At 34.1% G+C, this 17155-nt stretch overlaps 2 protein-coding genes across 6 annotated transcripts in view; one reads left to right on the top strand and one right to left on the bottom strand.

The window, feature by feature from the left end:
* The window catches only part of LOC124366136 (ras GTPase-activating protein 1), an 83044-nt gene extending 71899 nt beyond the window's left edge, over positions 1-11145 (bottom strand). For all 4 annotated transcript variants that reach the window (XM_046822438.1, XM_046822439.1, XM_046822437.1 and 1 more), the window contains exons 1-2: positions 10908-11145; positions 4212-4361 (exon numbers count right to left, since the gene is read on the bottom strand). In XM_046822438.1, the coding sequence (XP_046678394.1) occupies positions 4212-4361; positions 10908-11095 (338 nt within the window). In that variant the 5' untranslated portion in view covers positions 11096-11145. The remainder of the gene's footprint in view (positions 1-4211; positions 4362-10907) is intronic.
* Positions 11146-14784: 3639 nt separating this feature from the next.
* The window catches only part of LOC124366135, a 45737-nt gene continuing 43366 nt past the window's right edge, over positions 14785-17155 (top strand). Inside the window, exon 1 of one of the 2 annotated variants that reach the window (XM_046822433.1) lies at positions 14785-14840. The gene's annotated coding sequence lies outside the window, so the exon portion shown is untranslated. The remainder of the gene's footprint in view (positions 14841-17155) is intronic. The other variant, XM_046822436.1, reaches the window with a different exon arrangement.

The following is a 17155-nucleotide window of genomic DNA, read 5'->3' as shown; positions in this document are numbered from 1 at the left end:
CTAGGCTAGATATATCACTTTTAAAGAACTCGTCAATTTTGTAAAAAGGATTGTTCAACAGCCAATTGTATAAAATATTTCTAAAACTATTGAAGCTACTATAATGAGCAGAAATGTGCAGTCTACTAAATAGCCTTATGCTAACAATATCATAAGAGAATTTAGTTTTACTTAACCTAGCAAAAGATACATGAATTTGGTGAGAATTTCTAGTAGCATAAGAGTGAACATGCTCATTGAGGACATAATTATTAACATTATTTTTTGCAAAAAGTAGACAAGATAAAATGTAGAGATTTACAACAGTTAGTATTTTACTGCAAATAAAGAAGGGTCTACGGTGCTCAAGACAATGGGCGTTGTTGAGAATTCTGACTGCTTTCTTTTGAATAATCAATACTTCATTTATACTGCTACAGTTACCCCATAATAATAGACCATATGTAATTACACCTTGAAAAAGGGCAAAGTAAACCATTCTAAGATAGTGTTTGTCTACACAGTGCCTCAAATGGTACAAGAGATATATGACCCTGCTTAATATTTTACATACATTATTTATATGAGAATGCCAGGTCAACTTTGAATCCAGAGTGATACCTAATAAATTACCCACATTATCATTACAATCAGCTTGAAGTCTTAAGGAGAAAACCATATTTTGAGTTTTTTCTAAATTCAACAAAAGAACATTTTATTTATACCATTCATCTGCTTCATCAATCGTACATCTTAGTTTAGGCTCTCTTTCATTCTGATTATTTACTGTTGTAAAAAAAGTGACATCATCAGCAAACATTACTGATTTATAACTCACATTGTACTCAAGATCGTTAACCATAATTAGAAATAAAGTAGGGCCCAGAACTGATCCCTGTGGCACGCCAAACTCAGAAGATTTGGAAAGATTGCCGTTAGTAAAAATGTTTTGTTGCCGATAACTGTGGTAGGATTTAAACAAAGAATTTTGAATGCCTGTTACACCATAGAATTTAAGTTTTCTCAACAGGATATCGTGATCGACACAGTTGAAGGCCTTGGAGAGGTTGCATAGAACTGCGCAGGTGTCAAAGCCTGCATCAAAACCAGCCAAGACGCCCGAAACAAGTCCCCCAACTGCAACGGTTGTCGACATCCCTGCTCTAAAACTAAACTGACTACAACTAAAGAGATTATTTGTTTCAAAATATAAGTTAACCTGGGTTTTAATAATGGCTTCAAAGACTTTAGAAAAAACTGGTACCAGAGAGATAGGCATATACGATTTAACACTTCTATGATCACCCTTCTTAAAGATTGGCACAACCTTTGACACTTTTAATTTACTAGGAAAGATTCCCTATTTAAGCATTGCATTTAGACACATGGTGAGAGGGACATTCAACCCACAGCACACCAATTTCACTAAATTATTTGAAACATTATAAATATCACAGCTTTTGGAACTTTTTCACTTTAAAATTACTTTCACAATATCACTATACTCTATAGGCTGCCAGGCGAGAGGCTGATGTGAGGGTAAGTGTTGCACCTCTAGGAGCTCATCTGGCTTTGTATTTTCTGCGGGGATTTTCTCTCGGATTTCATCCATTACCGAAATGAAGTATTCGTTGAAAGAATCAGCATCCGGAGTAGCATGTTGTTGTTGTTTCGGTTGAGTCTCATGTTTTATAATTTGCCACGCACCTTTGCAAGTGTTGCTCGAGGACTGAATAAATTCTTGGTTAGCATGAAATTTAGCTTGTTTTAGAGCACCCTTGTAATTAATCTTGGCCAATTTATAATTTTTAGCATCCCTGGGATCTTCAGTCGCTTGTGAAATATTAAAAAGTGACATAACCATTTCTTTCATTTTTGCCAACTGAGGAGTGAACCAGTTGTGCAGACCTTTAGGTTTATGGTAATTCTTGAAGTTATTTGTTCTTGAGTTCCTCATTGGCAAATAAATATTCATCCAGCCTATAAACACATTTTGAAACTTGTTATACATTTCTTCAGCACTTAATCCTTTAAGAGTTACACCCCAGTTAATATTCTGTAGACAAAGTTTAAAATCTTCAACTTCTGGCCCAGGTAGTGGTCTGAAAGGTCTGAAAAGTCGTTGAACCTGTGTAACTTCTTTTGAAGCTGCCATTAGCCGGTCATAAATGTTAAAGGATAAAAAACTGTGGTCAGATATTAAAAAATCAAGGACATTAACGTTGTAGACTGATGGTCTAATGTTTGTTATTGTGTAGTCAATGCAGGCTAAGCCTCTTGTTGGCCTAAAATTGGAACAATAAAGGCCGGCAGTTCTCAAGAGATTATGAAGCTTTACAGTTGTAGTATTGTTCCCATTTGCTTCTATATTCAGGTCGCCACACAGCACTATGTCAATCTTAAATTTAATCAAATAATCCAATAGATTTTCCAATTTTTCAAAAAAAATGTTATTGTTTCCACCACTGGGCCTATACAAGGATACTATTAATAACTTTTGGTCATCGAGTTTGACTGCAGAAACTTAGAATTGCCTCTCAACATAAATACCAGAACCTCCGTGACTACTGGAGATTCTGTAAAATATTGTAGCGAGTATGTAACCTGTGAAGTTAAAGAGTTCAAAATTGTCTTCACTAAGCCAGTGCTCCAGTATGCACAGTACCGAGTAATTTATATCTTTTAAACACATTTCTATTTCTAGGACTTTTATTAGTTAAGCATTGAACATTTCCAAATAAGATATTTAATTAATTTCTTGAGATCTTGTCATTATTTTGGGGGTACTAATATTAAATTGTGAACATCATTACTTAAAGTTCTTACATAGGTTGAGTTGGCCGAGTTTAGGTTTAGGATAAAATACATAAGTCCTTACTCACAGCGAGAAAACATTAGTCGTAAATTACGACTTTGCCAATTCTAGGGTTAGTATAAATATTGTACATGACGATAATATAAAACACAATTTTATTAATATGTTCAAATCATTTGGTCTTAAGCCATATTTGTATATACCAACTCGTATTACACTAACCACTAAAAGCTTGTCTTGATAAAATTTTTGCTAACTTTGTTATTTATATAATGTATAACTATAGTATTAATTGTCTAATACACGTTTCTACTAAAATTTTTCCCTTAAGATTTGTCGTTGCTTTCATAATTTGTGTGGCATTTATTCATCAAATTGTTAAAAATAGTTGAAATTCTTCAAAATAGTCTCCTTCATGCATCATTACACCCAAAACATCCAAATGTCAATACTGATATTATTACACTAATAAAAAATATAAAATGTACACTGCCTTGTGATTTGTTTGTATCAAAACACAATTATGGAACAAAGTTAACAGTGCTACTAGCTGAACAAGTAATCCGCATCTGATGAATTCATCAACTGATTGACCATAACACCTTAGTTAATCACATCATTTCGAAGACTTATGAGGCAGAGAACAATAAACCATCATTAATCGATAAATCATTTTACATATTACATATTGCCAAAATACGGATCAGCGAGCCAATCGACACCAACAATTTATGAGGTTTTCGTCACGTTGGATATTCCAATGCCGCAGCACTCAAAGGGTTAATAAAGGGCAAATACTAAATTAGTTATCACTTCTTATAATCTGCGGTATTCCAAGGTGTGAATCCTTTAGGGCTGTCTCGAAATGGGTACAAGCTGAACATGAGAAGGTAGAGATTGCATGCAGGCATGAGAATGAGCAGAATGGTACTACAGTCACCTTCCTCCAGAGTGGCGTATGACCTTCTCTCACTAAGTAAGTCAATGTCTTCTCGGGTTATAGGTCTGATCACGGGACATGGTCACCTGAGGAAGCACCTTCACAGAGTCGGCATCCTTCAGGAGGATTCGCTCTGTAGAATGTGTGATGAGCAGAATGAAGCTGCCGAACACTTGCTCTTTGATTGTCCTACGATAGCAAGGGAGCGGTATGCCATCTTTGGTAGTTTGGACAAGGGTGGTAAATATCCCCAGGAGGACCTGATAGGTTGTTTTCGGTAGTTTGTGGAACTGCTGAAATCTTAAACTGGTAGGCCTCATGGTGTGCTTCTGGGGTGTGCAAAAGGCCCTTGAGGCTTAAGTGCATGGCAGTAGGCCGCCCCATAGAAGAAGAAGAAGAAAGTAAAATATAAAAGAAAAGCAACTTTTTCCATAAACTAATAAAGCTAATATAGAAAATGAGGAGATTGTCTAGTACCTGAAGTGGTTGATCCCGGTGCGGCCAAGATAGGACAAAACGTAGGAACCGGGCTTGCGGTCACTCTCACGTACCAGGTAGCTCCCCATCCTAGATGCCTCCCATAGCCTCTCTTCGGCAGTGTAGCGATCCAACCGTCCGTGGTACCACCTGGTGACATACACAGTATTAAAAATACAATATTACTGTTATATGAGAGACTCACTACAAAAAGGGACTCATTTCTCTTTCATGGAATATCGTTTCTCAGAGAAGTTAAAGATGCTTATTTAAAAAATATTTTGCCAAATTTTATACAAATATTATTAGTTTCATACTAACATGACTTTTCCATTTTTAAGAAGGTTTTCACAAATAAAGTATAACCTCAATACCTCAAACCTTTTTAAGTTGAATTCTCCGATAGCTCGAAATTTTACCAATACCCTTGAGAAAACCTTTCCAATTCGAAAAAAGTATTACCATGGATAATTCCAAAAGTCAAACTCTTTTAATTGACCTCCACAAGACATATTCTACCTCTATAACTTGAATGTTTATCTCAAACCTCGCTATTTTGAAAACAAACAATAGGAGAGACATTATGGGAACAAAATATATAAATTGTCTCATGTCAATTCATGAAATTTGAGATATTAATTATATTTTTAATTACGTACATAACAGTTAAGTACTTAATATAAAAAGAAAACATAGTAGCCTATAACATTATGTATCGATTGTAATACACCTATCGCTAACTTCAGTACAGACTACTGACGCGAGCAGCTGGTAAATCTAGGCTAGTAGTAAATAGCATAACTTTGATTGACTATTTGACTTTTGGCTTAGTGCAAAAACAGAGATTATATGCTGCTTTGTATTATATATTTTAATGTTTATAGTAATTGAAGTGAACAACTGGTAACTTATTTAGGGCACACTGTCTTTTTTTACCTGTTTATCACTATATTTAGAGGAAACTTGTTAAAATGATAAAATTAGAAACCAGAGTTTTTCACCCACTGAAATATCACATCAAGTTATAGTGCCAGTCTCATGTTGATATTGTTTTATACTACCTGTGAATGTCTTTACGCCATTAGAAGAAATATCACATCAAGTTATAGTGCCAGTCTCATGTTGATATTGTTTTATACTACCTGTGAATGTCTTTACGCCATTAGAAGAAATATCACATCAAGTTATAGTGCCAGTCTCATGTTAGATATTGTTTTATACTACCTGTGAATGTCTTTACGCCATTAGAAGAAATATCACATCAAGTTATAGTGCCAGTCTCATGTTAGATATTGTTTTATACTACATGTGAATGTCTTTACGCCATTAGAAGAAATATCACATCAAGTTATAGTGCCAGTCTCATGTTAGATATTGTTTTATACTACCTGTGAATGTCTTTACGCCATTAGAAGAAATATCACATCAAGTTATAGTGCCAGTCTCATGTTAGATATTGTTTTATACTACCTGTGAATGTCTTTACGCCATTAGAAGAGAATATCTGATATGTTTTCTATTTTATAATGTTTAATATCAAAAGCAGACAACCTCCAGTTCTTTATAATTTCATATTTACATAAATTGCAATAGATGTATAGATATTTTTAAGAGTAAACATTACGACACAGGTAGTGGTCAGTGAACAACTTTAACACTGATATGCTAGTTTTTGTACTGAATATAATTATGATATTAAACTAGATGTTAATTGAAAAAATAGTGGGTTAAATAATACAAACCACTCAGTATTAACTATAATAGTATATTTATTTTTAATTTATGTCCAAAGGACTAAAATTCTGTTATTTTGCGAGGTTTATCCAAAAGCAGTATTTTGTAGAAAATAAATTAGTCTTAGACTTAATAAAACCAACACAAACAAACAATATTCAGAGAACATTTAAGAATGGGACAGCATATAATTATTTATAAATAATAAAAATTAAATAATATTTCCAAGAAAATTAACATGTGTACCATTTTTAATGATTTTATACTATACGCTGAAATGAACAAATAGTTTATAAAAAAAATATAAAATACAATTCATTATTCACAATACCATAACACTTTAACCTTGTTTGGAAGAAAGCCAAATACAAGCATATAAAAATGTATTAGCTGTTGACAAGCTTAGCTTCCTGTCAATGACATCTGCTATAAAATGGTACATAGGTTTGCCTTGATCTCTAGAGGTGCACTGAGGAATGACCTCAGGGCTTCGCCCCATTGGCCTCTAAAGGTATGACAATTTTCAAAAGAAATGCATTACAGTTAAAACATTAATAAAAATATTTTATTAAATATATGATCAGCTGTTCAGTGTAAACTGATTCCAATATTTAATACACAAATATCTTAATCCATTGCAGTACAATGGAAGCGATGATTCTCAATACCAACACTCATTTCACTCAATTCTGAAACTAATATTTCCAACAAAATATATTTTGAAAGAGACAATTTTTTATTTATATATATTCATCTATATAAATGAAATGTGGTTCATTGATAAGCACTTCATCTGAGGACGCTGGACCAATTTGCTTTTGATTAAAATGTTGGTAATAATCCAAATTAGGTTTTTACGGAGTGCAAATCAGAAAAGTTAGAGAAACATATATCTTACTGAAACGAGTAATTTCAAGCGTTTCGAGCGTACTAATGTACTGCAAATATAAATGGCGATATTATTTGCCTTTTACTATAGATCGTACATTTTGGTTTATCAAATTTTGGTTAAAACAAGAAGAACGAGCAATAATACAATTCAATGAAGCATTACTTCCTACTTCCATGACTATAACTTGAGGAGTGTAAAGAGCCTCCAATCACTGCACATGAAATCACAAAGCCATACACAAGACATAAAGTACAATTTGTTGTGGATGAGGAATCATCAAGGGGCGAGTGAGTGTGTATTGCACTAATGAGGGATACAACACAGGTTTCTAAAAGTTGAGATAAATCTTAGACTATATCAATGAAACAGGATAATATATATAGCAAACAGAGATCAGAAGCAAAAACTTGCACTATACTATTTAACCCATTGCGGATCGTATTGTTTTGGCGCATGGGCACCAGTTAGCGGCCGAACAAACAGCAATGGTGCGCCACATTGTATCGCTCACTATTGTATATTCACTTCATATCTACATTGAACTGGATTCCAGTTTATAAAAATATCTCCATCTATATTCTTAAAAACAAAATAATTAAATACAATATATTGTTTATGAACTATTGTAATAAATATCGGTCAAGTTCAGGCGATAGTAAGTTTTCCATTTATACCAATCAGCTCAAATTATACCATAAAATGTGATACTAGTTACTATTATAATAACAGTTGAGGATAACAACCAATCAGAATCGCTAAAAGGCAAAGAGTAAACTCATATGGATGATTTTTCAACTTCAACATACAACTGCGATCTGTAGGATATTTATAACACTTTTGAAAACTCTGAATGTAGACCGTTGTCCATAGACCTGAGCTCGTCATCGTGCCGTTAGACCCGGCTGCTGCATGACGAGCACACCTCATCAGTGATCCGTAATGGGTTAAGGTTATACTGTCCAAAAATGAAAACCAGGAGTCAAATACAGAGCCAAGTCGTCCGCAAAATAAGCAGATATTTGTTTTAGGGATTTAACTTAATCATTAATATTATACTTGGTATTGTTTAAATTTTTGTGTCCTTGTTATGCAAAAGCTACTATCTACAATTGTGTTGAGAGTTTGCATTAATGTTAAAATAATATATTCCTCAAATATGTCTAATTCTACTTCACAAGTATCATAGGACTCCATATTACATCATAAGTGCTCTCACTAAGAAAGCTAACAAACTCTGACTTTAGGATTCATCTCTCCGGCCTAAGATACTTTAAGTGCTACTAAAACAAAGGAAACAGGATTTTTCCACACACTTACCATCGTTCAGTTACAAAATAACAGTAACACTACGTTACAAGATCTGCAATCTGATCACTTCCTCAGATGAATAATAGATTACAGATCTCGAAATGTAGTTTTAGTAATTTTTTTGTTGCACTAAAAAATGGCAAATGATTGGAAAAACCTGTTTTCATCGATCGTGGAAAAACTGCAAACAAAGAAGTAGGCTACTGAAATATTTTAGCTGTTCATCATGCAATTTTTGATGGAAATTCAAATGGGGATATCTTTCAATAGCCATCTCTTTTCTCATAAATATAAGTTAATGCCATTTAGAAAAGATAAGTACCTATGAAGTCAGCTGGTAGTTAATGTATAATACTTTTTATGACAAACAAATTTTGCGATTAAAAACCATATCCCTAAAATTTACAAACCAGAAGAAGAAGAGAGGACAAATGATTCAACTAACACTCTGGGCACAATTGCCAGACCCTAGTTTCACCTAATGCTAGATGCTGATGATATACATCTATGCAACAAAACTAATTTGTATTTTATATTAAATTTTCTGATTTTCACTAAAATTAAATTTAAGGAGGAATCACTTAAAGGTAAAAATTAGTAAATCTCTCTTAAAATAAATATGAGTAGCCAAAAATAAAATCTGTCTTCATTTGTTTGCTCTCCTTATTTGCACTTAACTTAGTAATGGATTATCCAGAGTAAGGCCATCTCTTTTTTGACTCACATTTTGTATCACTTGACACACAGTTCGTTAATTATTAAAATTTGACAATACACACCAACCGTATTATTGTTTTTAAAATATGGGCTGTATTTGCTTTACCCACTTCAAATTATTTGTTGTTTTTCCAAAAGGAAAATGCTTAGCAAGTGAATGGAAAAATGACAAAACAATTAACCTAGACAGAATGGCAAGGTCTTTGATAAAGTGGTAGTCTCAAATAAGGCAGTTGGCCCTCATTTGAGGTGGTTGGTTTTCAGGTAGGGCGATAGGCTCCCAGGTTAGATGGTAGGCCCTCGAGTAGTGTTTGTAGGCCCTTTGATAGGGTGATAACTTATCACATTAAGTCACAATTTGAATTAAAAATGTTTACCATAGCTACTCACAAATATTGTAAAATTTAATACTGTTACAAGAACAAACTGTTTCGGATTTATTATATGATGTACAAATTGTAAGCAGGGCAATCAAGTGTAGTTCAAATATAATTTTGAGAACTGTCATTTATTTACTTTTTCACGGATACAGTAACGGTACCAGTAAGATTAAACGCCGGGGCGGCAAATCACGAATTTGACGTTACCAACGTATTCTGCTCACCCTCCTGAACAAAAAATATATATAGTACTAGGGGGTGCAAATGACAAATAACATGATTTTTAGGGGGTATATTGATAAGTGGTAAAGTTTCTAATGTTTTAATGTTCAGTTTGTGTGCTGTGTCTGGATAATCTGTTTACTTGAATATTATCTGCGGCCAAGACTGATAGCAGCCTGATAGCATACCTGTTATCTGAGTTGTCCGGGGCATAGGTCAGTTCTACACAAGATATCGTGTTCAGTAGGTCGGATTGAGTGAGTGAGTTTACAATGATGAATCAACCATCCACTAGTTCAACCAACCCTAGTGAATTGTGTGTGTCGGAGTGTTTCGTAGGGCACGTAAAGAGCTTACGTTTTAACCGAAACGAAATTATCTCTTTTTTAATAGAACAGGGCATTTTTAAAAATGAGTGTATTTGTTCGTCGTGTGCGGTCGAGTGGTGTTTTTAAACCGGGAGACTGTGTCGTTTCGTTGTGATAGACCACTTTTTTGTTGCTGCTGTTTAGCTATATCCGCCAACACACTAATGGTAAGTGTTCTCTGTTAATATCCATCTATATATTTGAGTTTTTCATGATTTATTTAGTTTTTAAACTTTACATAATTGCCTTTGCATTACATTTCAATTTATATTATTGATCAGCCCCTCTAGAATTTTATATTTTACTGATAGGTACTATCTCGAGGGATGTTTTTCTTTTATTGACATCAGCGCGGGGCAGCACCGAAGGTGCTGCCGAAGCCCGCGCTGATGGCCGGAGGCACTCGTAATTAATTTTTTTCTCGAAATTAAGAAAAACATTATTAATTTTGATCAAAATTCTGCTCATTTCTGTAATTTCTCATTTACGTTTGCAAAGATGGCGGCGCAACCGATGACGTCATCACGAGGTTCAATCATTGGCCACAAAAGGTCACGTGACGCTAGACGTGGATGTAGAACATGGAGATATTACTGGAAAGTTATTTAATTTTTTATTTTCTAGAACTTCGTTATTTCTCATTTCCACCCCATCAAACCTTATACTTTTTTTTAGATAAGACGATTCCAATAAGTTAAGAACGCAAAACTCGTATTTTTCCGCCCCGGCGGTTAATATGATAATTACCACAGTAACTCTTTCATTGGTATTTTGGTATTATCACCTCATAGTTTCATCATGACTTTGCAACATTTTTTTCATTTTTGGTCTTAAAGAATTAAAAATTTACAACAAATAATTAGTCAATAAAACCACTTCACAACACATTCATAAAATCAGTATTTCACTTAAATTAAATATAGAGAAATTAAAGAATCTAACATGTAATTAGGCCTTATACCAAAGTTTCGACAACACAAAATAAAATAAGGTTTTTGTGATTAAAATATACTATGACTCACTCTACTGAAAAGAGTTACAGAAAAACAGTGTTTATGTTCTGAATGGTACTTACTGAGTTTCAGGTGGAGCAACAAGCATTGAATTATTGGATCCATCCCCCTCGTCTTGATCACCCGAAAATGGGTCAAAATCCTCACCCGTAGCACCATCGTGCCCTTCATCGCTACCGGTACTTGGAGAACCATGCAATTTTTCTTTTTGAATGATAACACCCGAACCACCACGAATAAATTCGGCCATCTTATGTCAATTCCTCAATCAACCTCCCACTCTACCACCCAACCTCAACACATTCATTGCAGATTGCAGAAGCAGAAGGAACTTTAGAACCGAATGAAATCATGGTTGCCAGTATCAAAATCTAAATACCCTTGAAACTATATTAGAATGTTAAAACTTGTATTGCGTGGTATTGTATAAGTAATTATTATATGGGATCATTCCAAGTAAGATTTTTTTAATTATTTGGATGGCTTTGGGAATTAATGTAAACAAGGAATAAATTATTTTTTACTGTCTATTTGACGACAGAATCCCATTTTGTTTTCTTTTTTACAACGTAAATTAGTACTCTAATAGTTCAAAATAATTTAACTTACTTACATCATACTTTTTGTGACCTGCTATAGCTGCTGTTTATTTTATCTATAACAAATTGACTATGTCCGATGCGGTTAAGTCCATAGAAAATGCAAGATCTTACGCATTCATCCATCAATACTATTTGACAAATTGTGTACAGTGCCGCAGTGTTAGTGTATATTTTTTCTTTGAGTTATTTTTAGATAAGCTCACTATAATTCAAGATTACAGAAACCCACCTGATGGATAAAACTTTGAATCGTATAGAATATATGATAAATACGACATCTCATATTACAGATTGTTTGATATCAGCTATTTGAATCGTAAATTTTTAGTACGCAATAGGGAATATGTTTACAATGAAATACCACAATCTTTTATAACGCATTACAATTTGAATTTATTATTTTGCATACAAACTATTTACTTTGTGAAGATTTAGACATAAACATTCAGGTATGTATACATACTATATTCAAGAAATATTCACAGGAGTGCGCTTGGAGTGCCACAGGTGCACATGCTAATAAGTTAATATTATTTATATTGTTATGTTTGTAATGTGTTTCTCTCTGTCATATTTCCTACCACCCCTCCTCGCCACCACTTGCATGGCGTACGTGATCAAATGGCGCTAGATTGGGGCCCGCGCGCTGCCCACCCTGCCGTCCGTCGAGCAACTGCTTGCTCAATTGACACACACAGCTGACCTCGCACACTTCCCTCCCTTGTTCCTCTCACTCTCACTGTAGGGTAACAGCGCAGCTCTTACTTCATTGCTTGTTTACTACTGTGCAGTGAGTGCACTTGTGATTATGCGTGGTGAGACTGTTATATTATTGTTATAGTAAAACAGTGCATATTGTGCTTTTACTCATTACAAAATGCCAAGATGATGGAAAATAGTGTTATGAACAAATTTGTAATACGAAAAGTGCCAATAACTGACAAATCTGTCGTTAGTGGTAATAAGTCTTTCTGCCTGTTCAAGAGAGACACGTTTTAATGTTGATAATAACACCGTTGTGACTGCAATTCAGGATGAACCATCATCATCAATCTTAAGGGCCAAAAATATCTCCTCACCGTGACGGCTCTATTCGAGGAATTCCTTCGAATAGAATCGAAAGGTAAGATATGTTATCTCGCGGCACATATCAATCTAAACTCAATGTATAGTCTTCTAGCATTTTTTTACGAAAAATAAGAAGTTTTAAACGAAGCTGGTATGCATATTACAACTGAATTGAGTACAGTACCACACCAGATTCAGTTTTTGTCTTCATTGCCGTTTTTTTCTACCAATGATTCATGCCTTAACGTGCCACAGTCAAAGTTCAAAATCGCTTACTTGTTCATCTTCTAATGAAGAAAACTTCTCATCAATCGATGTTTTGCTCAACAAACAAAAATAAGGAGGTCTTACCCAAACTGTAGTCTGAAAAATAACAACCGTAGTATACTGGAAAGACTTATTGATATTGTGTTATGTTTAGCTAAAGCCGGATACTTGTTTAGTGGACATAGAGGAAATGAGGGTAATATTAATAAAGGATTGTTTTTAAGTTTGGTCGAAATCCTGAAGTATTATGATGCCGTAATGGGACAGCATTTAGAGGAATCGCCTCGAAACGCCTTATACACCAGTAACCAAGTACAAAACGATGTGATAAAAGCCTCTCACATTATTTTGAGGAATATTGTATAGGCTGTGCAAGGGATAACGATATCCTTAATAGTCATTGAAACATCAGATTTGGGACACAATCAACAAATTTCGGTAGTTGTAAGGTGATTCGATGAAGCCAATAGCTGACCTGTTGAAAGATTTGTCTGCTTGCAGAAATTAACCAAACAAAAGTTAGGGAACTAAGCGAAGTCCTTGTAAATTATTCAAAACTGATTGGTCTTCTGTAACTTCTATATGTTTGTGTGCACTTTAAGTAAAGGAAATCGCATGATTTCAGCTTTTTTTAATTGTACAGGCGTTAATTTTTCTTTATACACTACACCATGATATGTTTACAACAATGGCAAAAGAAGCTAATTCTATGTTAACAATTCTGAAGACCAAGTCCCTTTTTACAATTAGGTGAGCTTGTAGGACAAAGGCTGTTAAGTCTGTGAAAATATATCTTTTTTGTTCTTGTCAATATTCTACAAGAAATCATATCAACGACAAACAATGCTGAAGTGAAAATAAGAAACCGTGGACTATTGCATAAACTGAAGACATTCGATTTCTTGTTGGCTTTGGTAATCACTCTCAGTGCTCTTCCTGATTTTAAAAGTAAGCAGAATTCTTCAGAGTGTGGAAATTGACCTTTTGACAGCAATGCATGGAATTAAAATGCTTCGGTAATCTTTTATCTCAAAGAAATTAAACTTCTTTTAACAAAAGCTTTAAGTCTGCAAAAAGAAGTTTGTGAAAAGATAGATGTAGAGGTTCCTTCTTTGAAAAAAATAAAAGTTTCTACACGTATTGATGAAACTGTTTAAAACTATGACTATTTTGAAATTAAAGCTTTAAACAAGACACAGTTACTGTTGTACATTAAGACCGCCATGTCTCTAGGAATTAGGTAGCGCCATTCAGAAGTCTCTCTGGAAGGAGAGTGCAAGAACTGAAGCTAGGTAATATAGTGCTGACGTCTGTTTGGTTCGTAGGATCAACAGAGTACAACCCGCCAATCATATTGCTAACATTAAAATGTTACTGAACAAAACGTTACATTACTCAAGGTTTGATACATTACATACCAGAGCAGATGTTTGACATTTTGCCCATTCATCGACTCACTAATAATGGCTATCAACTGCCATTCTCTGCCACAGCAACAATGATTTTAGTTACAAAGAAAACTACTTTGATCGTATTTTGAAAATACACTCTTGTGTCCTTGATAATTAATTAATAGTTTTATCTTAAAATCAGCATGGTAACTTAAATAGAATGTTAATTCAATTGTCAAAATGGTGCTCTGTTAACTGGAATGATGTGTATTTTATTTGTAATATTGTCTTTTCCTCGTTCATTCGACATAAAAAAAAATTATGGTTGCCTGTAAAGTCGGTTTTACGGGCGAAGATTTTACGTGACAACGTCTTTTTCTCGGTAGAATATTTATTGATATGAATATTATTAAATTGCACAATAGGAACAAGGAATTGAATGAAAATAAGAATTGCACAAATTTTAACTATAGAAATATATTTTGTTTACTAAAACATTGTACATAATTTGAAATTAATTAAAATTTGTTATTGTAAATGGTAAAGTTGAATAAAACATTTACTAAAATTGGAATTTGAAATTCTTGCTAAACACAGTTAAATTCTAACTCCGCGCGTGGTGATTTGGTCGGTTTAGTTCGTTTGTTTGGTCGCACTGTTATGACAGGTTAGAGGTTATAATTTGTTATTTTAAATGTTTGACTAGCAATACGCGCTGTTTCTTCTCAATCGACTGAATTACGATTGATTGCAGAGTGATTTAAACTAATAATTTACTTAACACTATCAACATTTGTCAATAGTATGACATAACCTATAAACTCAGTTTCTCAACTTTTGTGTCAATCTAACAATATTAATCAATCAATCATAGTTTACGATAATGAAATATCAGTGTACAATTATTTACCTTTATTGTTGTAGTTGTTGTAAATGACGAATCTAAGCACTCCACATTTTCACGAATAAACATAGTTATCTGCTTTATCCCGTGCGGCGGACCCACTGGACGGGCATCGTAACGTTACCGGGCGTTACACTTTTTCATGAGTGACTCCGAGCCGCAACCTAATTTAAGACGTTGTCACATCAATAGTTTTGTTGGTACTTTGGGATTATACCGACCACACCCAGACATGAATCGTTATTTCACATTTCGTTTCTACTGATTACTAGATTAGCGTAGAACAATATTTCGTCAATATAAAACAGGAATTGTCTTATCGCAAACACCTCCCCATCCTCAGACAGAGGTCAAAGTCGAGCGTCTAGTAGATAACGTGATTGCAGAGTCTCGCCGCCCGTTCAGCTGGTGCATCGCTTTGTTGTACTTCCGTGTTTTACCTCTACATTTCTCCAAACACAAAAATTCAACAAAAACAAACATTTACCAAACTAAACTTTTTATTAAAAAAACACTCAAAACTTGTTTTTATTCTTGATCACATTCAGCCACCCAAAATGCGAGTGCCTCCGGCCATCAGCGCGGGGCAGCACCGAAGGTGCTGCCCCGCGCGGATGTCGACGAAAAAAAAAACATCCCTCGAGATAGTACCTATCAGTAAAATATCAAATTCTAGAGGGGCTAATCAGAAATATAAATTGAATTGTAATGGAAAGGCAATGATGTACCGTGCAAATCACGTGATGCCGCGCGGCCTGCCGTAATCAGGATTCTCGAGAAAGATAAGATAACAGCGACAACAATACCGATCACAATACCTGGAAATGCTTGTAAGTTTGTAATTTTGTAATTGAAGAGTTGTTTTTTCGTTCTATCATGTTTGTTTCTATAAATTTCTATTTTTGTGTTCTTCATACTGGTGTGGTCGGTATAATCCCAAAGTACCGTTTTGTTTCTTGGACTGGGTTGATTAAGCATTATTTAATGTCAATTTACAGGAACCACCTCATTGTAATAATTCCATTTTGTTTCATAGCTTACTATCATTTGTTCTGTAGGTATCGAATTTAATTTTTAATTAAAATTTACCTGAGGAGTATATTCAAAAGTATCTGTTTTTAGTAAACAATAATTCCTAATTAAATTATTTTTTATACCACACGAACGGCATCAGTAACAGCAATACACTGTTAGTAGGCTACTCAACGGTGCACTGCTATCTCATGCTGTCTTAAAGAATTTAGTACAGCAGTAGTTTCGATTAAAACAAAGAATATACTTTATCCCGTATCTTTATAGCGAGTGTTGTTGAGAGCGGGGCTTCATGACATCAACAAAGCCCACTTTTTATAATTAACGGGGGAAAAGGATCTATTGTGAGGTAATATCAATACCTTGAGCAGGGTTTCAAATATCGCTACTGTCTCACGTTAAATATTTTATTAAGAGTTACAACTCACAGAAATAATTTTATAGTTATACGATCTCATTGCGATGACTTATATGTAAATATTGGGATTTTTATTGTCAGAATGTAATCAGTATAACATGTTTGATTCTTTTCAGTAATATAATTATAATTTCCGTTTCTTTCGTTTGCCATAAGATATCACACATATTTTTACGCTTCAGATGACAACAGATTTTAGCGTTTGATGACATATCTTCCCATAGACATTATCAAAGGTGGTAGGCTGGTGGTGGTAATTAATTGTGGGAAGGGTGGCTATATCGCAATAATTAATAAGTGGTAGATTTTTAAATCCGCATAAAATAAAGTTACAATGAAATTATATTAAATATATTATGCAATTTTAGTTTTAAAGAGATTTTTTTCTGCATATTGATTTAGAAGTGATAAGTTTGCGTAAGTCTTTCCTCCGATCCTAACAGAAAAAAAATCCGATCGCTTCAGCGGCTTCGCTAACGCGGCATTGTGGGCAAGTTCGCACAGCGTATTGTGATAATGTTTCCAAATATCATAGGAATTTGTAAAAATACAATTATTGATCAATACTTATTTAAAATCGGGCATTATTCATCATATGATTGTTTGATATAGCTTTCATAATTATGTA

This window comes from Homalodisca vitripennis, chromosome 7 (assembly GCF_021130785.1).
Source record: "Homalodisca vitripennis isolate AUS2020 chromosome 7, UT_GWSS_2.1, whole genome shotgun sequence".
In the NCBI taxonomy this organism is placed as follows: Eukaryota; Metazoa; Arthropoda; class Insecta; order Hemiptera; family Cicadellidae; genus Homalodisca; species Homalodisca vitripennis.
Note: the sequence above shows the minus strand (reverse complement) of the source record. Positions and strands in the feature narration are given on the sequence as shown.